General features: G+C 44.2%; 1 protein-coding gene across 5 annotated transcripts in view; it reads left to right on the forward strand.

The window, feature by feature from the left end:
* ITGA10 (integrin subunit alpha 10) overlaps nt 1–25127 on the forward strand; it is a 52679-nt gene that overhangs the window by 1536 nt on the left and 26016 nt on the right. Inside the window, exons 2-7 of one of the 5 annotated variants that reach the window (XM_056545260.1) lie at nt 6535–6646; nt 9981–10090; nt 10477–10565; nt 15905–16019; nt 20428–20555; nt 23842–23990. In XM_056545260.1, the coding sequence (XP_056401235.1) occupies nt 6535–6646; nt 9981–10090; nt 10477–10565; nt 15905–16019; nt 20428–20555; nt 23842–23990 (703 nt within the window). Of the gene's footprint in view, nt 1–6534; nt 6647–9980; nt 10091–10476; nt 10566–10811; nt 11280–14201; nt 14285–15904; nt 16020–20427; nt 20556–23841; nt 23991–25127 lie in introns of those variants that run through there. The other 4 variants (XM_056545263.1, XM_056545261.1, XM_056545262.1 and 1 more) reach the window with 4 other exon arrangements.

Raw genomic sequence — 25127 nt, forward strand, 5'->3', positions numbered from 1 at the left:
TGACATCACTAGTGTACAGCAGCTGGTGCCGGGCGAGACTACACCCCGTACACACAGCGTCACCCGTTGTACCATGCGAGACTACACCCCGTACACACAGCGTCACCCCCTGTGCCCAGCGAGACTACACCCCGTACACACTGCGTCACCCACTGTACTGTACGAGACTACACCCCGTACACACAGCGTCACCCCCTGTACTGTTACGAGACTATACCCCGTACACACACCGTCACCCCCTGTGCCCAGCGAGACTACACCCCGTACACACAGCGTCACCACCTGTACCGTACGAGACTACACCCCGTACACACAGCGTCACCCCCTGTACCGGGCGAGACTACACCCCGTACACACAGCGTCACCCCCTGTGCCCAGCGAGACTACACCCTGTACACACAGCGTCGCCCCCTGTGCCGTGCGAGACTACACCCCGTACACACAGCGTCACCCCCTGTGCCGTGCGAGACTACACCCCGTACACACAGCGTCACCCCCTGTGCCCAGCGAGACTACACCCCGTACACACTGCGTCACCCACTGTACTGTACGAGACTACACCCCGTACACACAGCGTCACCCCCTGTACTGTACGAGACTACACCCCGTACACACAGCGTCACCCCCTGTGCCCAGCGAGACTACACCCCGTACACACAGCGTCACCACCTGTACCGTACGAGACTACACCCCGTACACACAGCGTCACCCCCTGTGCCCAGCGAGACTACACCCTGTACACACAGCGTCGCCCCCTGTGCCGTGCGAGACTACACCCCGTACACACAGCGTCACCCCCTGTGCCGTGCGAGACTACACCCCGTACACACAGCGTCACCCCCTGTGCCCAGCGAGACTACACCCCGTACACACAGCTTCACCCCCTGTGCCCAGCGAGACTACACCCCGTACACACAGCGTCACCCCCTGTGCCCAGCGAGACTGCACCCCGTACACACAGCGTCACTCCCTGTGCCGTGCGAGACTACACCCCGTACACACAGCGCCACCCCCTGTGCCCAGCGAGACTACACCCCGTACACACAGCATCACCCACTGTGCCCAGCGAGACTACACCATGTACACACAGCGTCACCCCCTGTGCCCAGCGACACTACACCCCGTACACACAGCATCACCCCCTGTGCCGTGCGAGACTACACCCCGTACACACAGCGTCACCCCCTGTGCCCAGCGAGACTACACCCCGTACACACAGCATCACCCACTGTGCCCAGCGAGACTACACCCCGTACACACAGCGTCACCCCCTGTACCGTGCGAGACTACACCCAGTACACACAGCGTCACCCCCTGTGCCCAGCGAGACTACACCATGTACACACAGCGTCACCACCTGTGCCGGGCGAGACTACACCCCGTACACACAGCGTCACCCCCTGTACCGTGCGAGACTACACCCAGTACACACAGCGTCACCCCCTGTGCCCAGCGAGACTACACCCCGTACACACAGCGTCACCCCCTGTACCGGGCGAGACTACACCCCGTACACACAGCGTCACCACCTGTGCCCAGCGAGACTACACCCCGTACACACAGCGTCACCACCTGTACCGTACGAGACTACACCCCGTACACACAGCGTCACCCACTGTGCCCAGCGAGACTACACCCCGTACACACAGCGTCACCCCCTGTACTGTACGAGACTACACCCAGTACACACAGCGTCACCCCCTGTACCGTGCGAGACTACACCCCGTACACACAGCGTCACCCACTGTGCCCAGCGAGACTACACCCCGTACACACAGCGTCACCCCCTGTACTGTACGAGACTACACCCAGTACACACAGCGTCACCCCCTGTACCGTGCGAGACTACACCCCGTACACACAGCATCACCCCCTGTGCCCAGCGAGACTACACCATGTACACAGCTCAGCAGACAGTATCATACATGATAGGATTAGATACACAGCTCAGCAGACAGTATCACACATGATAGAATTAGATACACAGCTCAGCAGACAGTATCACACATGATAGGATTAGATACACAGCTCAGCAGACAGTATCACACATGATAGAATTAGATACACAGCTCAGCAGACAGTATCACACATGATAGAATTAGATACACAGCTCAGCAGACAGTATCACACATGATAGAATTAGATACACAGCTCAGCAGACAGTATCACACATGATAGAATTAGATACACAGCTCAGCAGACAGTATCACACATGATAGGATTAGATACACAGCTCAGCAGACAGTATCACACATGATAGGATTAGATACACAGCTCAGCAGACAGTATCACACATGATAGGATTAGATACACAGCTCAGCAGACAGTATCACACATGATAGGATTAGATACACAGCTCAGCAGACAGTATCACACATGATAGGATTAGATACACAGCTCAGCAGACAGTATCACACATGATACTTGACGTGGTCTGAAATGGCCGGCGGTCCTCCCCCCAAGTGCAGTTGTTCGGTCACCTTGGCTGGGGTGGGGGTCCTGCACTTGTGGACACAATATAGGTCACTACTGTGGTAGATGTAACAGTAACATATGACTAATCCTCAACACTGATGTAAACTGGAGACATTATCCAGTGTATCCTTATATGAAGGACCTACCTGAGCCCACACACCAAGGGACCTAACACTAACCTACCTGAGCCTGCACACCAAGGGACCTAACACTAACCTACCTGAGCCCACACACCAAGGGGCCTAACACTAACCTACCTGAGCCCACACACCAACACCAAGGGGCCTAACACTAACCTACCTGAGCCCACACACCAAGGGACCTAACACTAACCTACCTGAGCCCACACACCAAGGGACCTAACACTAACCTACCTGAGCCCGCACACCAAGGGACCTAACACTAACCTACCTGAGCCCGCACACCAAGGGACCTAACACTAACCTACCTGAGCCCACACACCAAGGGGCCTAACACTAACCTACCTGAGCCCGCACAACAAGGGACCTAACACTAACCTACCTGAACCCACACACCAAGGGACCTAACACTAACCTACCTGAGCCCACACCCCAACACCAAGGGACCTAACACTAACCTACCTGAGCCCACACACCAACACCAAGGGACCTAACACTAACCTACCTGAGCCCACACACCAACACCAAGGGACCTAACACTAACCTACCTGAGCCCACACACCAACACCAAGGAACCTAACACTAACCTACCTGAGCCCACACACCAAGGGACCTAACACTAACCTACCTGAGCCCACACACCAACACAAAGGGACCTAACACTAACCTACCTGAGCCCACACACCAAGGGACCTAACACTAACCTACCTGAGCCCACACACCAACGCCAAGGGAACTAACACTAACCTACCTGAGCCCACACACCAAGGGACCTAACACTAACCTACCTGAGCCCACACACCAAGGGACCTAACACTAACCTACCTGAGCCCACACACCAAGGGACCTAACACTAACCTACCTGAGCCCACACACCAAGGGACCTAACACTAACCTACCTGAGCCCACACACCAAGGGACCTAACACTAACCTACCTGAGCCCACACACCAAGGGACCTAACACTCACCTACCTGAGCCCACACACCAAGGGGCCTAACACTAACCTACCTGAGCCCACACACCAAGGGGCCTAACACTAACCTACCTGAGCCCGCACACCAAGGGGCCTAACACTAACCTACCTGAGCCCGCACACCAAGGGGCCTAACACTAACCTACCTGAGTCCGCACACCAAGGGGCCTAACACTAACTTACCTGAGCCCCCACACCAAGGGGCCTAACACTAACCTACCTGAGCCCACACACCAAGGGGCCTAACACTAACCTACCTGAGCCCGCACACCAAGGGACCTAACACTAACCTACCTGAGCCCACACACCAAGGGGCCTAACACTAACCTACCTGAGCCCGCACACCAAGGGGCCTAACACTAACCTACCTGAGCCCACACACCAAGGGGCCTAACACTAACCTACCTGAGCCCACACACCAAGGGGCCTAACACTAACCTACCTGAGCCCGCACACCAAGGGGCCTAGCACTAACCTACCTGAGCCCACACGCCAAGGGACCTAACACTAACCTACCTGAGCCCACACGCCAAGGGACCTAACACTAACCTACCTGAGCCCGCACACCAAGGGGCCTAACACTAACCTACCTGAGCCCACACACCAAGGGACCTAACACTAACCTACCTGAGCCCACACACCAAGGGACCTAACACTAACCTACCTGAGCCCACACACCAACACCAAGGGACCTAACACTAACCTACCTGAGCCCACACACCAACACCAAGGGACCTAACACTAACCTACCTGAGCCCACACACCAATACCAAGGGACCTAACACTAACCTACCTGAGCCCACACACCAACACAAAGGGACCTAACACTAACCTACCTGAGCCCACACACCAAGGGACCTAACACTAACCTACCTGAGCCCACACACCAACGTCAAGGGACCTAACACTAACCTACCTGAGCCCACACACCAAGGGACCTAACACTAACCTACCTGAGCCCACACACCAACACCAAGGGACCTAACACTAACCTACCTGAGCCCACACACCAACACAAAGGGACCTAACACTAACCTACCTGAGCCCACACACCAAGGGACCTAACACTAACCTACCTGAGCCCACACACCAACGCCAAGGGACCTAACACTAACCTACCTGAGCCCACACACCAAGGGACCTAACACTAACCTACCTGAGCCCACACACCAAGGGGCCTAACACTAACCTACCTGAGCCCACACACCAAGGGGCCTAACACTAACCTACCTGAGCCCGCACACCAAGGGGCCTAACACTAACCTACCTGAGCCCGCACACCAAGGGGCCTAACACTAACCTACCTGAGCCCGCACACCAAGGGGCCTAACACTAACCTACCTGAGTCCGCACACCAAGGGGCCTAACACTAACCTACCTGAGCCCACACACCAAGGGACCTAACACTAACCTACCTGAGCCCACACACCAAGGAACCTAACACTAACCTACCTGAGCCCACACACCAAGGAACCTAACACTAACCTACCTGAGCCCACACACCAAGGGACCTAACACTAACCTACCTGAGCCCACACACCAAGGGACCTAACACTAACCTACCTGAGCCCACACACCAACGCCAAGGGACCTAACACTAACCTACCTGAGCCCACACACCAAGGGACCTAACACTAACCTACCTGAGCCCACACACCAAGGGACCTAACACTAACCTACCTGAGCCCACACACCAAGGGACCTAACACTAACCTACCTGAGCCCACACACCAAGGGACCTAACACTAACCTACCTGAGCCCACACACCAAGGGACCTAACACTAACCTACCTGAGCCCACACACCAAGGGACCTAACACTAACCTACCTGAGCCCACACACCAAGGGACCTAACACTAACCTACCTGAGCCCACACACCAAGGGACCTAACACTAACCTACCTGAGCCCACACACCAAGGGACCTAACACTAACCTACCTGAGCCCACACACCAAGGGACCTAACACTAACCTACCTGAGCCCACACACCAAGGGACCTAACACTAACCTACCTGAGCCCACACACCAAGGGACCTAACACTAACCCACCTGAGCTCACTCACCAAGGGACCTAACACTAACCTACCTGAGCCCACACACCAAGGGACCTAACACTAACCTACCTGTGAGGCCAGCAATATATTAGCCACCCAGGGTGGGGCTTGTAGCCTGTCTCCCCCTCCCATTATATGTGTGCTCAGCCACACTGCAGGTAAATGGGGAGCAGTCTACAAGTCGGACCTAATGCTGCTGTAATTTGGTTCCTGGTTTTGCTTATCATGCACAGGTAGGTTAGTGTTAGGCCCCTTGGTGTTGGTGTGTGGGCTCAGGTAGGTTAGTGTTAGGTCCCTTGGCGTTGGTGTGTGGGCTCAGGTATGTCCTTCATATAAGAATATACTGGATAATGTCTCCATTTTACATCAGTGTTGAGGATTAGTTAATGTCATTGTTTACATCTATGCTGTGATACACACCTCAGGAGACAGTATCACACATGATGGGATTAGATACACACCTCAGGAGACAGTATCACACATGATGGGATTAGATACACAGCTCAGCAGACAGTATCACACATGATGGGATTAGATACACAGCCCAGCAGACAGTATCACACATGATAGGATTAGATACACAGCCCAGCAGACAGTATCACACATGATAGGATTAGATACACAGCTCAGCAGACAGTATCACACATGATAGGATTAGATACACAGCCCAGCAGACAGTATCACACATGATAGGATTAGATACACAGCTCAGCAGACAGTATCACACAGGATAGGATTAGATACACAGCTCAGCAGACTGTATCACACATGATAGGATTAGATACACAGCTCAGCAGACTGTATCACACATGATAGGCTTAGATACACAGCTCAGCAGACTGTATCACACATATTGGAGATGACTGACTTATTGTTTCCTCTCTTGAAGGTTTTGTTATCTCATTTAACATTGACGCTAAGAGGCCCCAGCTTTTCCGAGGTCCTGAAGACGCTCAGTTTGGATACAAAGTTCTCCAGCATGAAGTGGACGGTGAGAAATGGTGAGTACTGGGACCAGTCACCTGACTCCAGTAGGAACACTACATGTCACAGCTGCCGTTGGCTGTCCAGGCATGCTGGGAGTTGTAGTTGTGCAACAGCTGGAGGCACCCTGGTTGGGAACCACTGATCTAGAGCAATGCCATGATGTATAAGGAGCCGGCACGTCTATGGGCTGGTGATGCCGTCACATGTCGCCCCCATAGATGACAAACACGTCTCAGTTTTCTCCTGTAAAGTGAATCATCTTAGGAAAATCCTGTTCTTTACGGGAGCGAAGCCTCAATGAGATCCAGATGGGGAAGGGTTAATGGGGTCACATGGTAGGAGCCCCCCATAGGCAGCGGGGGGGGGGGGGGGGGGGCATCCTGTATACACCCGTCTGATATTGTACTTTTCTGGGTCCGGTTACATTCGTCCGATCGCCCCAGGTAGGCGGAGGGGCCCTTTATATATCTTATCCAGATGGCGGCTAATGGGGCCGAACCGTGAGAACCGCAACACGTGACCCACAGAGGATAGATAGATAGATATGAGATAGATAGATAGATAGATAGATAGATATGAGATAGATAGATAGATAGATAGATAGATAGATATGAGATAGATAGATAGATATGAGATATGAGATAGATAAATATGAGATAGATAGATAGATAGATATGGGATAGATAGATAAGAATAGATAGATAGATAGATAGATATGAGATAGATAGATAGATAGATAGATAGATATGAGATATATAGATAGATAGATATGAGCTGGATAGATAGATATGAGATAGATACATAGATAGATAGATAGATAGATAGATATGAGATAGATAGATAGATATGGGATAGATAGATAGATATGGGATAGATAGATAGATAGATAGATAGATCGATATGAGATAGATAGATAGATCGATATGAGATAGATAGATAGATAGATAGATATGAGATAGATATGAGATAGATAGATAGATATGAGATAGATAGATATGAGATAGATAGGAGATAGATAGATAGATAGATCGATATGAGATAGATAGATCGATATGAGATAGATAGATAGATAGATAGATATGAGATAGATAGATAGATATGAGATAGATAGATAGATAGATAGATAGATATGAGATAGATAGGAGATAGATAGATAGATATGAGATAGATAGATAGATAGATATGAGATAGATAGATAGATAGATAGATAGATATGAGATAGATAGATATGAGATAGATAGATAGATATATAGATATGAGATAGATAGATAGATAGATATGAGATAGATAGGTATGAGATAGATAGATAGATATGAGATAGATAGATAGATATGAGATAGATAGATAGATATAGATATATATGAGATAGATAGATATGAGATAGATAGATAGATATGAGATAGATATGAGATAGATATGAGATAGATAGATAGATATAGATATATATGAGATAGATAGATATGAGATAGATAGATAGATATGAGATAGATAGATAGATAGATATGAGATAGATAGATAGATAGATATGAGATAGATAGATAGATAGATAGATATGAGATAGATAGATATGAGATAGATATGAGATAGATAGATATGAGATAGATAGATAGATGGATAGATAGATATGAGATAGATAGATAGATAGATATGAGATAGATAGATAGATAGATGGATAGATAGATATGAGATAGATAGATAGATAGATAGATAGATATGAGATAGATAGATAGATATGAGATAGATAGATATGAGATAGATAGATGGATATGAGATAGATAGATATGAGATAGATAGATAGATATGAGATAGATAGATATGAGATAGATAGATGGATATGAGATAGATAGTTCTCCAGTAGCAGGCCCTGGGGCGGGGGTCTCTCTGGTCCTTGCTGTGTATTACGAGCCCCTTATAATACATTAATAATGTCCTGTCCCTTTAAGGATCTTCTCCTCGTGTCCGGTCCTTGTTGCTGTTTTCTCCATCTTCCTCTCTGAGAAATGAGAATCCCAGCCGCATGTTATCCTGCAGGAAGAGGAACACCTACACGTGTCCCCCCGGGGCCCAACATGTGTGATACTGGCTGCTGTATCTAATCCTATCATGTGTGATACTGTCTGCTGTATCTAATCCTATCATGTGTGATACTGTCTGCTGAGCTGTGTATCTAATCCTGTCATGTGTGATACTGGCTGCTGTATCTAATCCTATCATGTGTGATACTGTCTGCTGTATCTAATCCTATCATGTGTGATACTGTCTGCTGAGCTGTGTATCTAATCCTATCAGTGTGATACTGTCTGCTGAGCTGTGTATCTAATCCTATCAGTGTGATACTGTCTGCTGAGCTGTGTATCTAATCCTATCATGTGTGATACTGGTTGCTGAGCTGTGTATCTAATCCTATCATGTGTGATACTGTCTGCTGAGCTGTGTATCTAATCCTATCATGTGTGATACTGTCTGCTGAGCTGTGTATCTAATCCTATCAGTGTGATACTGTCTGCTGAGCTGTGTATCTAATCCTATCATGTGTGATACTGTCTGCTGAGCTGTGTATCTAATCCTATCATGTGTGATACTGTCTGCTGAGCTGTGTATCCAATCCTATCATGTGTGATACTGTCTGCTGAGCTGTGTATCCAATCCTATCATGTGTGATACTGTCTGCTGAGCTGTGTATCTAATCCTATCATGTGTGATACTGTATGCTGAGCTGTATATCCAATCCTATCATGTGTGATACTGTCTGCTGAGCTGTGTATCTAATCCTATCATGTGTGATACTGTCTGCTGAGCTGTGTATCTAATCCTATCATGTGTGATACTGTCTGCTGAGCTGTGTATCCAATCCTATCATGTGTGATACTGTCTGCGGAGCTGTGTATCTAATCCTATCATGTGTGATACAGTCTGCTGAGCTGTGTATCTAATCGTATCATGTGTGATACTGTCTGCTGAGCTGTGTATCTAATCGTATCATGTGTGATACTGTCTGCTGAGCTGTATCTAATCCCATCATGTGTGATACTGTCTGCTGAGCTGTGTATCTAATCCTATCATGTGTGATACTGTCTGCTGAGCTGTGTATCTAATCCTATCATGTGTGATTGTGACTTGTGAGCTGCTGATCCCAGTCCGTTATATGGAGGCTCAGGACTACATCCCCCATCATGTGTGATACTGTCTGCTCGTTGCTCAGGACTACATCCCCATCATGTGTGATACTGTCTGCTCGTTGCTCAGGACTACATCCCCATCATGTGTGATACTGTCTGCTCGTTGCTCAGGACTACATCCCCATCATGTGAAGCCGCTGACGTCCAGTCATTTTGTGTCTTTCCTCAGGATCCTGGTGGGGGCGCCGTGGGCCGGATCTAATGGCAGCCGGCAGGGAGATGTATATAGATGTACAGTAGGAGCCGACAGTAATTCCTCATGTACCAAGATTAACCTGGGTGAGTAGTTCTCCTGCTGTACACTGATATGGCAGCCATCTTTGTAGTCACCCAGCTTTCCCTGTAACAGATATAATACATTCCATAAGGTTCAGTGTGTCATTTATCACTAATTTCCATTTCTCATCCCCTTCCATATCATCATCATCACCATCACCCATAACCCACCATCATCATCATCACCATCCTCCTCACCACCATCATCATCATCATCACCATCACCATCATCATCATCATCATCCTCACCACCATCATCATCATCATCATCATCATCATCACCCTCATCATCACCATCATCATCATCACCATCATCACCCTCACCCTCATCATCACCCTCATCATCACCCTCATCATCACCATCATCGCTGGCTGTGAACCCGCTGAAGGTGACCTCGCTCTCCGGAATGTCTCCAAGCAGATGAGTAACATGCATTTCGGGATGTCGCTGACCCCGGACGCACAAGGCGGTTTTGTGGTGAGTGTCTGAAGCGGGTCATGTGACCCCAGTGTTCTCCCCTCCACAGACTCCATTACATATAGGGGAGACCCTGTACAGTGGAGCAGTCGCCCATAGCAACCAATCCAGTCTTCATTATTAGAAAGGCCTCTGAAACTGAAAGCTGGAATCTGATTGGTTGCTATGGGCGACTGCTCCCCTTTAGGTGCAGTTATATGTCATGTGACTGCCCCTCATGCCCCATAACACTTCGCTGTACCCACAGGACCTGGTGTCTCCTTTAGGGCCTCATTCACATCACATTTTGTGCCACACGTCAGGAACGCCTCAAAAATGGAAGCTGACCACGTTTCTTGACCCATGCAGATAGGGTCGCCATCTTTTCTTGCAAAAAAAAAATTCCGGCCATGCTAATTTGCATAACTAATTATATATGCGTGACATCACAGGATACACATATACAGGGGAAATTTTGTCCTATTCTGACCCCTATAACTTTTTTCTTTCTCCTTATACGGGGCCTGTATGAGGGTCATTTTTTGCGCCACGATCTGTAGCTTTTAACAGGATCATTTTTGTTTCGATGGGACTTTTTGATCACTTTTTTGTATTAAACTACAAAGTTGCAGTGAGTTACTAACTACAACTCCCAGCAAGCCCTGATACAGCAGCTGCCCCAAACGAAAACTACAACTCCCAGCATGTTGGACTGTATAGTAGTATATGGTATAGGTCAGTGTTTTCTAACCAGGGGTGCCTCCAGCTGTTACAAAACTACAACTCCCAGCATGTTGGACTATATAGTAGTATATAGTATAGATCAGTGTTTCCCAACCAGGGGTGCCTCCAGCTGTTACAAAACTACAACTCCCAGCATGTTGGACTATATAGTAGTATATAATATAGATCAGTGTTTTCTAACCAGGGGTGCCTCCAGCTGTTGCAAAACTACAACTCCCAGCATGTTGGACTATATAGTAGTATATAGTATAGATCAGTGTTTCCCAACCAGGGGTGCCTCCAGCTGTTGCAAAACTACAACTCCCAGCATGTTGGACAATATAGTAGTATATAGTATAGGTCAGTGTTTTCTAACCAGGGGTGCCTCCAGCTGTTGCAAAACTACAACTCCCAGCATGTTGGACTATATAGTAGTATATAGTATAGATCAGTGTTTTCTAACCAGGGGTGCCTCCAGCTGTTGCAAAACTACAACTCCCAGCATGTTGGACTATATAGTAGTATATAGTATAGGTCAGTGTTTTCTAACCAGGGGTGCCTCCAGCTGTTGCAAAACTACAACTCCCAGCATGTTGGACTATATAGTAGTATATAGTATAGATCAGTGTTTTCTAACCAGGGGTGCCTCCAGCTGTTGCAAAACTACAACTCCCAGCATGTTGGACTATATAGTAGTATATAGTATAGATCAGTGTTTCCCAACCAGGGGTGCCTCCAGCTGTTGCAAAACTACAACTCCCAGCATGTTGGACAATATAGTAGTATATAGTATAGGTCAGTGTTTTCTAACCAGGGGTACCTCCAGCTGTTGCAAAACTACAACTCCCAGCATGTTGGACTATATAGTAGTATATAGTATAGATCAGTGTTTTCTAACCAGGGGTGCCTCCAGCTGTTGCAAAACTACAACTCCCAGCATGTTGGACTATATAGTAGTATATAGTATAGATCAGTGTTTCCCAACCAGGGGTGCCTCCAGCTGTTGCAAAACTACAACTCCCAGCATGTTGGACAATATAGTAGTATATAGTATAGATCAGTGTTTTCTAACCAGGGGTGCCTCCAGCTGTTGCAAAACTACAACTCCCAGCATGTTGGACTATATAGTAGTATATAGTATAGGTCAGTGTTTCCCAACCAGGGTGCCTACAGCTGTTGCAAAACTACAACTCCCAGCATGTTGGACTGTATAGTAGCATATAGTATAGATCAGTGTTTTCTAACCAGGGGTGCCTCCAGCTGTTGCAAAACTACAACTCCCAGCATGTTGGACTGTATAGTAGCATATAGTATAGATCAGTGTTTTCTAACCAGGAGTGCCTCCAGCTGTTACAAAACTACAACTCCCAGCATGTTGGACTATATAGTAGTATATAGTATAGATCAGTGTTTTCTAACCAGGGGTGCCTCCAGCTGTTGCAAAACTACAACTCCCAGCATGTTGGACTATATAGTAGTATACAGTATAGGTCAGTGTTTTCTAACCAGGGGTGCCTCCAGCTGTTGCAAAACTACAACTCCCAGCATGTTGGACTATATAGTAGTATATAGTATAGATCAGTGTTTTCTAACCAGGGGTGCCTCCAGCTGTTGCAAAACTACAACTCCCAGCATGTTGGACTATATAGTAGTATATAGTATAGATCAGTGTTTCCCAACCAGGGGTGCCTCCAGCTGTTGCAAAACTACAACTCCCAGCATGTTGGACAATATAGTAGTATATAGTATAGATCAGTGTTTTCTAACCAGGGGTGCCTCCAGCTGTTGCAAAACTACAACTCCCAGCATGTTGGACTATATAGTAGTATATAGTATAGGTCAGTGTTTCCCAACCAGGGTGCCTACAGCTGTTGCAAAACTACAACTCCCAGCATGTTGGACTGTATAGTAGCATATAGTATAGATCAGTGTTTTCTAACCAGGGGTGCCTCCAGCTGTTGCAAAACTACAACTCCCAGCATGTTGGACTGTATAGTAGCATATAGTATAGATCAGTGTTTTCTAACCAGGGTGCCTCCAGCTGCCAGAAAGTTAAACAGATTTGTAAATTACTTCTATTAAAAAAATCTTAATTCTTCCAGTACATTTTAGGGGCTGTATACTACAGAGGAAATGCTTTTCTTTTTGGATTTCTCTTCTGTCATGACCACAGTGCTCTCTGCTGACCTCTGCTGTCTATTTTAGGAACGAGAAAATCCCCATAGCAAGCCTATGCTGCTCTGGACAGTTCCTAAAATGGACAGCAGAGGTCAGCAGAGAGCACTGTGGTCATGACAGAAGAGAAATCCAAAAAGAAAAGCATTTCCTCTGTAGTATACAGCCCCTAAAATGTACTGGAAGAATTAAGATTTTTTTAATAGAAGTGATTTACAAATCTGTTTAACTTTCTGGCACCAGTTGATTTAAAAAAAAAAGTTTTCCGTGGGAGTACCCCTTTTAACCCCCTTTTAAACAGATTTGTATATGACTTATATTTAAAAATCTTAATTCTTCCAGTACTTATCAGCTGCTGTATGCTCCACATGTCAGGAACTGTCCAGAGCAGGAGAGGTTTGCTATAGGTATTTGCTCCTACTCTGGACAGTTCCTGACATGGACAGAGGTGTCAGCAGAGAGCACTGTGGTCAGACAGAAAAGAAAAGAACTTCCTGTGGAGCATACAGCAGCTGATAAGTACTGGAAGGATTAAGATTTTTTAATAGAAGTAATTTAAAATCTGTTTAATTTTCTGGCACCAGTTGATTAAAAATAAATGTACCCCTTTAATCTAGCAGAGGCTTTGTAGGCCTTATATGTAAACACAACTTTTTCCCAGTCTCCACCTGGTTCTGGCTTGAGGCTCAGCCTGTTCTTGAAGTTCTGGTGTTTCAGGGGTTAATATCAGGAACATACCAGGAGGGGGCAGGGGGCGAGGGCATATTTGTGGTCTCGTGGACCAGGAGTTGCTGACGTCTTGAGCCAAAACAAGCGTCTTGTGACTGCTGCGGCCACGGCAGGTAAGACATCCGCTCTGCCCTGAGTCAACAAGACGGAAGCGGAGACTTCTAGAACAGATGCCGGGGGCCCCAGCCAGGGACGGGCACAGACATTTGGGGGGGCAGGGGCTGAATAAAAAGGGCACTTCCCATAATTATTGCTATAAACGTCCACATAATGATGCCAGCACTGCCCAGGAGTAACCTCAGAAGGACAGGGGCTCAAACCCCCTTTCTAGTCAACCATGTGCCCGTCCCTGGCCTAGGGTCGCTGCCTTTATTGCCAAAAAATACCGGCCATGCTAATTTACATAATTAATTATACATGCGTGACATCACAGGATACACATATGTGGGGGATAACTTTTCTTTCTCCTTATACGGGGCCTGGATGAGGGTCATTTTTGTGCCCCCTGATCTGTAGCTTTATAACAGGACTATTGTTGTTTTGATGGGACTTTTTGATCGCTTTTTTTATTTATTTTTTATTTTTTTGGGGGGGAGTTGCAGTTAGTTACTAACTACAACTCCCAGCATGCCCTGATACAGCCTGTGGCTCAGTAGCTGCCCCAAACAAAAACTACAACTCCCAGCATGTTGGACTATACAGTAGTATATAGTAGAGGACATTGTTTCCCAACCAGGGGTGCCTCCAGCTGTTGCAAAACTACAACTCCCAGCATGTTGGACTATATAGTAGTATATAGTATAGGTCAGTGTTTCCCAACCAGGGGTGCCTCCAGCTGTTGCAAAACTACAACTCCCAGCATGTTGGACTATATAGTAGTATATAGTATAGGTCAATGTTTCCCAACCAGGGGTGCCTCCAGCTGTTGCAAAACTACAACTCCCAGCATGTTGGACTATATAGTAGTATAAAACTTTTTTTTTTTTTTATCAACTGGTGCCAGAAAGTTAAGCAGATTTGTAAATTACTTCTATTAAAAAAATGTTTACCCTTCCAGTACTTATTAGCAGCTGTATGCTACAGAGGAAATTCTTTTCTTTTTTAAATTTCTTTTTTGTCTTGTCCACAGTGCTCTCTGCTGACACCTGATGCCCGTATCAGGAACTGTTCAGAGCAGGAGAAAATTCCCCATAGCAAACCAATGCTGCTCTGGACAGTTCCTGACATGGACAGAGGTGTCAGCAGAGAGCACTGTGGACAAGACAAAAAAGAAATTCAAAAAGAAAATAATCTCCTCTGTAGCATACAGCTGCTAAAAAGTACTGGAAGGGTAAAGATTTATTTAATAGAAGTAATTTACAAATCTGTTTAACTTTCTAGCACCTGTTCATTTAAAGAAAAAAAAAATGTTTTCCACCGGAGTACCCCTTTAATATATAATTTATACACATTATGGGGGAACACTGCAGGAGAGCCCTGAGGACGTATGGGGACTTAACCTGACAGGACTGTAGGAGCATATCCTGTACTGGGACATCACAGTTGGATAAATATCCATAATATTAATATAAAAATACCGTCCAGGTGGCGACCCCTAGGGGAGGCCCATAACCCATGGAGAGGTCTATAGGTCATTGGGCGGGTCCGGATCGGCCATATATATGGATGGAGATTGCAGGGAGCGGTGGGCACAGATTTTGGGGTAACATCTCTGTCTCCCCCCCCCCCCCCAGGCCTGCGCTCCGCTCTGGTCCCAGGAATGTGGCACCTCCATGTACAGCACCGGGATCTGCGCCACCATCGATAAGTCCTTCACCCCAACCGGGACCATCGCACCCACAGCGCAGAGTGAGTCGTCACAATGTGCCAGGGACAAGGCTTCGAGGGATTTTCTGGGGTCCCAGGTTTTAGGGATCAACCAGATAAACATTGTTGTGGGGTTGGTACATCCCAAGTCTTCAGACCATTGTGGGTTCCAGATGGTGAGGCTGAGGTTTTGTGGGGTGATTTGTATTATTTGGGGATGTACAACCCCAGATTAAAGGGGTACTCCGGTGGAAAACTTTTTATTTTTATTTTTATTTTTTTTATCAACTGGTGCCAGAAAGTTAAACAGATTTGTGAATTACATCTATTAAAAAATCTTAATCCTTCCAGTACTTATTTGCTGCTGAATACGACAGAGGAAATTATTTTCTTTTTGGAGCACAGAGCTCTCTGCTGACATCATGACCGCAGCGCTCTCTGCTGACATCTCTGTCCATTTTAGGAACTGTCCAGAGTAGGAGAAAATCCCCATAGAAAACATATGCTGCTATGGACAGTTCCTAAAAATGGACAGAGATGTCAGCAGAGAGCACTGTGTTCATGATGTCAGCAGAGAGCTCTGTGTTCCAAAAAGAAAAGAATTTCCTCTGTCGTATTCAGCAGCTAATAAGTACTGGAAGGATTAAGATTTTTTTAATAGAAGTCATTTACAAATCTGTTTAACTTTCTGGCACCAGTTGATTTAAAAAAAAAAAAAAAATTCCCACTGGAGTACCCCTTTAAATTCTCGTCGGCCCTGTTCAGTCTTCTCTAGCGCCCGGCCTGATTTTAGGTGAACAGTGTTTCATCCAAAAATACAACACAGGTCACATCTGTAGCTGCTTATTTGGGGGGGGGGGGATACAGCTTCATGTGCAGGATATGATGTGGGGCGTATGGGGTACAATTGCTGTATTATGTTTTTGGGGTAAATGTTATTCATGTTATTATTAAGGGGTACAGGATGGTGCATGATGCTTTTCTTTACAGATATAGTTAGATGTGACATGTATTTTCGGTATAGTATGTGTGATATATCACAGTGGTCTCCAACCTGCGGACCTCCAGATGTTGCAAAACTACAACTCCCAGCATGCCCGGACAGCCAACGGCTGTCCGGGCATGCTGGGAGTTGTAGTTTTGCAACATCTGGAGGTCCGCAGGTTGGAGACCACTGATATATCAGATCGGGGGTGCAGATAATTGTGCATTACATGAGTTGGAGGGGTGTTAGATATTTATTGTATGATTTGGGGGTGTAGATATATATATGTGGTGTATGATTTGGGGGTGTAGATATATATATATATGTGGTGTATGATTTGGGGTGTAGATATATATATATATATATGTGGTGTATGATTTGGGGGTGTAGATATATATTTATATATATGTGGTGTATGATTTGGGGGTGTAGATATATATATATATATGTGGTGTATGATTTGGGGTGTAGATATATATATATATATATATGTGGTGTATGATTTGGGGTGTAGATATATATATATGTGGTGTATGATTTGGGGTGTAGATATATATATATATATGTGGTGTATGATTTGGGGTGTAGATATATATATATATATATATGTGGTGTATGATTTGGGGGTGTAGATATATATATGTGGTGTATGATTTGGGGGTGTAGATATATATATGTGGTGTATGATTTGGGGTGTAGATATATATATATATATGTGGTGTATGATTTGGGGGTGTAGATATATATATATGTGGTGTATGATTTGGGGGTGTAGATATATATATATGTGGTGTATGATTTGGGGGTGTAGATATATATATGTGGTGTATGATTTGGGGTGTAGATATATATATGTGGTGTATGATTTGGGGGTGTAGATATATATATGTGGTGTATGATTTGGGGGTGTACATATATATATATGTGGTGTATGATTTGGGGGTGTAGATATATATATATATGTGGTGTATGATTTAGGGGTGTAGATATATATATATATGGTGTATGATTTGGGGTGTAGATATATATTTATATATATGTGGTGTATGATTTGGGGGTGTAGATATATATATATATGTGGTGTATGATTTGGGGGTGTAGATATATATATATGTGGTGTATGATTTGGGGGTGTAGATATATATATGGTGTATGATTTGGGGGTGTAGATATATATATGTGGTGTATGATTTGGGGGTGTAGATATATATATATATATATATATATATATATATGTGGTGTATGATTTGGGGGTGTAGATATATATATATATATATATATATATGTGGTGTATGATTTGGGGTGTAGATATATATATATGTGGTGTATGATTTGGGGGTGTAGATATATATATATATATATATATATATATGTGGTGTATGATTTGGGGTGTAGATATATATATATGTGGTGTATGATTTGGGGGTGTAGATATATATATGTGGTGTATGATTTGGGGTGTAGATATATATATGTGGTGTATGATTTGGGGGTGTAGATATATATATGTGGTGTATGATTTGGGGGTGTACATATATATATATGTGGTGTATGATTTGGGGGTGTAGATATATATATATATATGTGGTGTATGATTTAGGGGTGTAGATATATATATATATGGTGTATGATTTGGGGGTGTAGATATATATATATATGTGGTGTATGATTTGGGGGTGTAGATATATATATATGTGGTGTATGATTTGGGGGTGTAGATATATATATGGTGTATGATTTGGGGGTGTAGATATATATATGTGGTGTATGATTTGGGGGTGTAGATATATATATGTGGTGTATGATTTGGGGTGTAGATATATATATATATATATGTGGTGTATGATTTGGGGGTGTAGATATATATATATGTGGTGTATGATTTGGGGGTGTAGATATATATATGTGGTGTATGATTTGGGGTGTAGATATATATATGTGGTGTATGATTTGGGGGTGTAGATATATATATGTGGTGTATGATTTGGGGTGTAGATATATATATATATATATATATATGTGGTGTATGATTTGGGGGTGTAGATATATATATATGTGGTGTATGATTTGGGGGTGTAGATATATATATGGTGTATGATTTGGGGGTGTAGATATATATATGTGGTGTATGATTTGGGGTGTAGATATATATATATATATGTGGTGTATGATTTGGGGTGTAGATATATATATGTGGTGTATGATTTGGGGGTGTAGATATATATATGTGGTGTATGATTTGGGGTGTAGATATATATATATGTGGTGTATGATTTGGGGTGTAGATATATATATGTGGTGTATGATTTGGGGGTGTAGATATATATATGTGGTGTATGATTTGGGGTGTAGATATATATATATATATGTGGTGTATGATTTGGGGGTGTAGATATATATATATATATATATATATATATGTGGTGTATGATTTGGGGGTGTAGATATATATATATGTGGTGTATGATTTGGGGGTGTAGATATATATATGGTGTATGATTTGGGGGTGTAGATATATATATGTGGTGTATGATTTGGGGGTGTAGATATATATATATATATATGTGGTGTATGATTTGGGGTGTAGATATATATATATATATGTGGTGTATGATTTGGGGTGTAGATATATATATGTGGTGTATGATTTGGGGGTGTAGATATATATATATGTGGTGTATGATTTGGGGTGTAGATATATATATATGTGGTGTATGATTTGGGGTGTAGATATATATATATGTGGTGTATGATTTGGGGGTGTAGATATATATATATATATGTGGTGTATGATTTGGGGGTGTAGATATATATATGTGGTGTATGATTTGGGGGTGTAGATATATATATATATATATATGTGGTGTATGATTTGGGGGTGTAGATATATATATATGTGGTGTATGATTTGGGGTGTAGATATATATATATGTGGTGTATGATTTGGGGGTGTAGATATTTATATGGTGTATGATTTGGGGGTGTAGATATATATATGTGGTGTATGATTTGGGGGTGTAGATATATATATGTGGTGTATGATTTGGGGGTGTAGATATATATATGTGGTGTATGATTTGGGGGTGTAGATATATATATATATATGTGGTGTATGATTTGGGGGTGTAGATATATATATGTGGTGTATGATTTGGGGGTGTAGATATATATATATATGTGGTGTATGATTTGGGGTGTAGATATATATATATATGTGGTGTATGATTTGGGGTGTAGATATATATATGTGGTGTATGATTTGGGGGTGTAGATATATATATATATGTGGTGTATGATTTGGGGGTGTAGATATATATATATGTGGTGTATGATTTGGGGTGTAGATATATATATGTGGTGTATGATTTGGGGGTGTAGATAGGTTTGCATTGTATGATTTGGGGGTGTACTTGTATCTTGTATGTCTCATTTTTGGGGTCATCCCCCTTTCCCCCCTCCCCCCAGGATGCTCCACTTACCTGGACATTGTCCTCCTCCTGGACGGCTCGAACAGCATCTACCCCTGGTACGAGGTGCAGAATTTCCTCAGGAACATTCTCAGCAAGTTTTTCATTGGTCCAGACCAGATCCAGGTCAAATACTGAATTATACTTAAAAAAATATATGAAAATGTGATGAGGATCTAAATATAGGACAAATGGTTCAGGCCAAACATTAGAAAGATGAACACAGCGGCCCCTAGTGGATGAATTCACAGGAAAAATAGCTGAATAGTCCTTAAAGGGGTACTCCGGTAAAAAAAACTATTTTATTTTTGTTTTTTAAATCAACCGGTGCCAGAAAGTTAAAACCGATTTGTAAATTACTTCTTTTTAAAAATCTTAATCCTTCCAGTACTTATCAGTTGCTGCATGCTCCACAGGAAGTTGTATTGTTCTTTCCAGTCTGACCACAGTGCTCTCTGCTGCCACCTCTGTCCATGTCAGGAACTGTCCAGAGCAGGAGAGGTTTGCTGTAGGGATTTGCTCCTACTCTGGACAGTTCCTGACATGGACAGAGGTGGCAGCAGAGAGCACTGTGGTCAGACTGGAAAGAACAATACAACTTCCTGTAGAACATACAGCAGCTGATAAGTACTGGAAGGATTAAGATTTTTAAATAGAAATAATTTACAAATTTGTTTAACTTCCTGGCACCAGTTGATTTTTTTTTTTAAATTCTCACCGGAGTACCCCTTTAAGTTATTTTACAATAACTGATGAAAAAAACCCGGATGCAATAACTGGTAATAACGGATGATAACTGATGACCATCATCCATTATTTTTCATGTTTTTTTTTTCTTTAAAAAAAACTGATGTTGTTCATCCGTTATCATCCGTTATTACCAGTTACATCCGTTTTGTTTGTTTTTTTTATCATATTTTTAACCCTTTTTTGTAAAGCTGTACTGAGCATGCTCAGTACAAAAAACTGATGTTAAAAAACCCGACAATAACTGATGATAACGGATGATTATTTTTAACATCCGGTTCCCATAGACTTCAATGTTAAATTTTAACACACGGTTTTTTCACCATTTTTTTTTTTTGCCGGACCAAAAATGAGTGCACGCACCGTCTTTTGTGCCGGCAAAAATAACTGACATTAGTAAAAAAACGGACATGGCTGCTGCGAAAGGATGGTCAAAAAATCCCATTGACATGAATGGGATTTTTTTTACCGATCGTTTTCAGGACTTTTCGCCAGGAGTAATAACGGAGGTTTTTTTTACCGGATGATACCTGTAGCGTGAAAGGGGCCTAATACACATCCTGATTAGTGTTGGGCGCAAATATTCGCATTTTGAAATTATATCGCGAATATTGCGAATATATTCGCTATATCTTCGAAATTACGAATATTCACTTTTTTCCGCATGTGCGCATATTCCATCTTTTCACTTGTGGACACTTGTCAGAGGTTATCAACAACATCCCTAGCAACCAATAGGAAAGTTGCGCCCTCACTGTTTTCTTCCTCGAATACGCAAATATAACGAATATGCGAAATTCGCAAATATAAGACGAATATTCATCTATATATTCGCCAAATTTTGCGAATTCGAATATGACCAATGCCGCTGATCACTAATCCCGATGATCTTCAGGCTGCCCTGCTCTGTTACCGTATTTTTCGCCGTATAAGACGCACTTTTTCTTCCCTAAAACTGGGGGGTGCGTCTTATACGGCGAATACACCCCTATCACGGCGGTCCCTGCACCCATCAACGGCCGGGACCCGCGGCTAATACAGGACATCACCGATCGCGGTGATGCCCTGTATTAAAGGGGTATTCCAGACAAAACCTTTTTATATATATATCAACTGGCTCCGGAAAGTTAAACAGATTTGTAAATTACTTACTATTAAAAAATCTTAATCCATCCAATAGTTATTAGCTTCTGAAGTTTTCTGTCTAACTGCTCAATGATGATGTCACGTCCCGGGAGCTGTGCATGATGGGAGAATATCCCCATAGGAACTGCACAGCTCCCGGGACGTGAGTCATCAGAGAGCAGTTAGACAGAAAACAACAACTCAACTTCAGAAGCTAATAACTATTGGAAGGATTAAGATTTTTTAATAGAAGTCATTTACAAATCTGTTTAACTTTCCGGAGCCAGTTGATATATATATATATAAAAAAAAAAAACGTTTTGGCCTGGAATACCCCTTTAACCCTTCAGACGCGGCGATCAAAGCTGACCGCCGCGTCTGAAGCGAAAGTTACACTGACCCGGCTGCTCATTCGGGCTGTTCGGGACCGCCGTGGTGAAATCGCGGCGTCCCGAAAAGCTTACAGGACACCGGGAGGGACCTTCCCTGCCTCCTCGGTGTCTGCTCCGTGCCGGGATCCCCTGCATGGCCGGCGCTTTCCTTCGACGTCATCCAATAGGAGCGGCGTGCGTAGCGACGTGATGGCGGAGACGAAGAGCGAGGATACCGGGGAAGAAGACGTCCGGAGCGTCGGGGACACGCGAGTATTACCTCCTATCCAGTGGTCTTCAACCTGCGGACCTCCAGATGTTGCAAAACTACAACTCCCAGCATGCCCGGACAGCCAAAGGCTGTCCGGGCATGCTGGGAGTTGTAGTTTTGCAACATCTGGAGGTCCGCAGGTTGAAGACCACTGTTGGGTGCAGAATCTTTATTTATTTTTTTCTAGATTTTGCACCTTTAAAATTGGGTGCGTCTTATACGCCGCTGCGTCTTTATAGGGCGAAAAATACGGTATTTGGTTATAATGGGTATTATTATTTCTCCCCTGTCCCCTTAAATCCGCCCCCCGCGTGTAGATGTCGCCGGTGTTTAATCCCACTTTACACACGTGAGCGGGTCATTTCCCCGGAGCTCTTCCTGTGTGGTTTCCATCCCGCGTTCCTATCACTTTATACAGCGCCAGACGCTGATCGCTGCAAATTAACATCAACGAAAAGCGAAAAATAAACCGCACACATCTGTGCACAAGTCACCGGAAACCCCCCGGGGCCGCAACGGGCGAGACTTGGCCAGACAACAAGGGCTCACATACAAAGGATGGGGGGGGTGAGGACTTGATTATGGCCGTGTTCAGAGATGAGCAAACTTACAGTAAATTCGATTCGTCACGAACTTCTCGGCTCGGCGGTTGATGACTTTTCCTGCATAAAATTAGTTCAGCTTTCCGGTGCTCCCGTGGGCTGGAAAAGGTGGATACAGTCCTAGGAAAGAGTCTCCTACGACTGTATCCACCTTTTCCAGCCCACGGGTGCACCGGAAAGCTGAACTAATTTATGCAGGAAAAGTTATCAACTGCCGAGCCGAGAAGTTCGTGACGAATCGAATTTACCGTAAATTCGCTCATCTCTAGCCGTGTTCATGAGATGTCTGCCTGCAGGTCGGAGTTCTACAGTACGGAGAGATCGCAGTCCACGAATGGTCCCTGAAGGACTACGCCACCTCCGAAGAAGTGGTGGAGGCGGCCAGGAACATCAGTCGCCAGGAAGGACGAGAAACCCGGACCGCGTTCGCCATCCATAAGGCCTGGTATGTCCGGATATATGGCCACGAGGGAGTAGGATGAGGGTTATGCTGGGTGTAGTAGTCCCTGTTGCATATTAGTGGTGGACTAACCCAATGGTCCTCTGTGAACCCCGCAAATACCTTTTTTAAAGGGGTACTCCGGCGGAAAACATTTTATTTATTTATTTATTTTAATCAACTGGTGCCAGAAAGTTAAACAGATTTGTAAATCACTTCTATTAAAAAAAAAAAAAAAAAAAAAAACTTTACCCTTCCAGTACTTTTTAGCAGCTGTATGCTCCACAGGAAATTATTTTCTTTTTGAATTTCTTTTTTTGTCTCGTCCACAGTGCTCTCTGCTGACGCCTGCTGCCCGTATCAGGAACTGTCCAGAGCAGGAGAAAATCCCCCATAGCAAACCTATGCTGCTCTGGACAGTTCCTGACATGGACAGAGGTGTCAGCAGAGAGCACTGTGGACAAGACAGAAAAGAAATTCAAAAGGAAAATAATTTACTCTGTAGCATAGAGCTGCTAATAAGTACTGGAAGGATTAAGATTTTTTAATAGAAGTAATTTAAAAATCTGTTTAACTTTCTGGCACCAGTTGATTTAAAAAAAAAAAGTTTTCCACCGGAGTACCCCTTTAAGTGAAGCTGTTTCCCTATACAAAGCCCAGGACTGAGATGTCTGACGCCTTAAAGGAATACTCCCCTGGAAAACATTATTATTATTATTTTTTTTTAATCAACTGGTACCAGAAAGTTATACAGATTTGTAAATGACTTCTATTTAAAAATCTTAATCCTTCCAGTACTTATCAGCTGCTGTATGCTCCACAGGAAGTTCTTTTCTTTTTTAATTTCCTTTCTGCCTGACCACAGTGCTCTCTGCTGACACCTCTGTCCATGTCAGGAACTGTCCAGAGCAGGAGAAAATCCCCATAGCAAACCTCTCCTGCTCTGGACAGTTCCTGACATGGACAGAGGTGTCAGTAGGGAGCAGAGAGAAAGGAAATTCAAAATGAAAATAACTTCCTGTGTAGTATACAGCAGCTGATAAGTACTGGAAGGATTAAGATTTTTAAATAGAAGTCATTTACAAATATGTTTAACTTTCTGGCATCAGTTGATTTACATTTTTTTTTTTCCAGTGGAGTACC

Source organism: Hyla sarda, chromosome 11 (assembly GCF_029499605.1).
Source record: "Hyla sarda isolate aHylSar1 chromosome 11, aHylSar1.hap1, whole genome shotgun sequence".
Taxonomy (NCBI): domain Eukaryota; kingdom Metazoa; phylum Chordata; class Amphibia; order Anura; family Hylidae; genus Hyla; species Hyla sarda.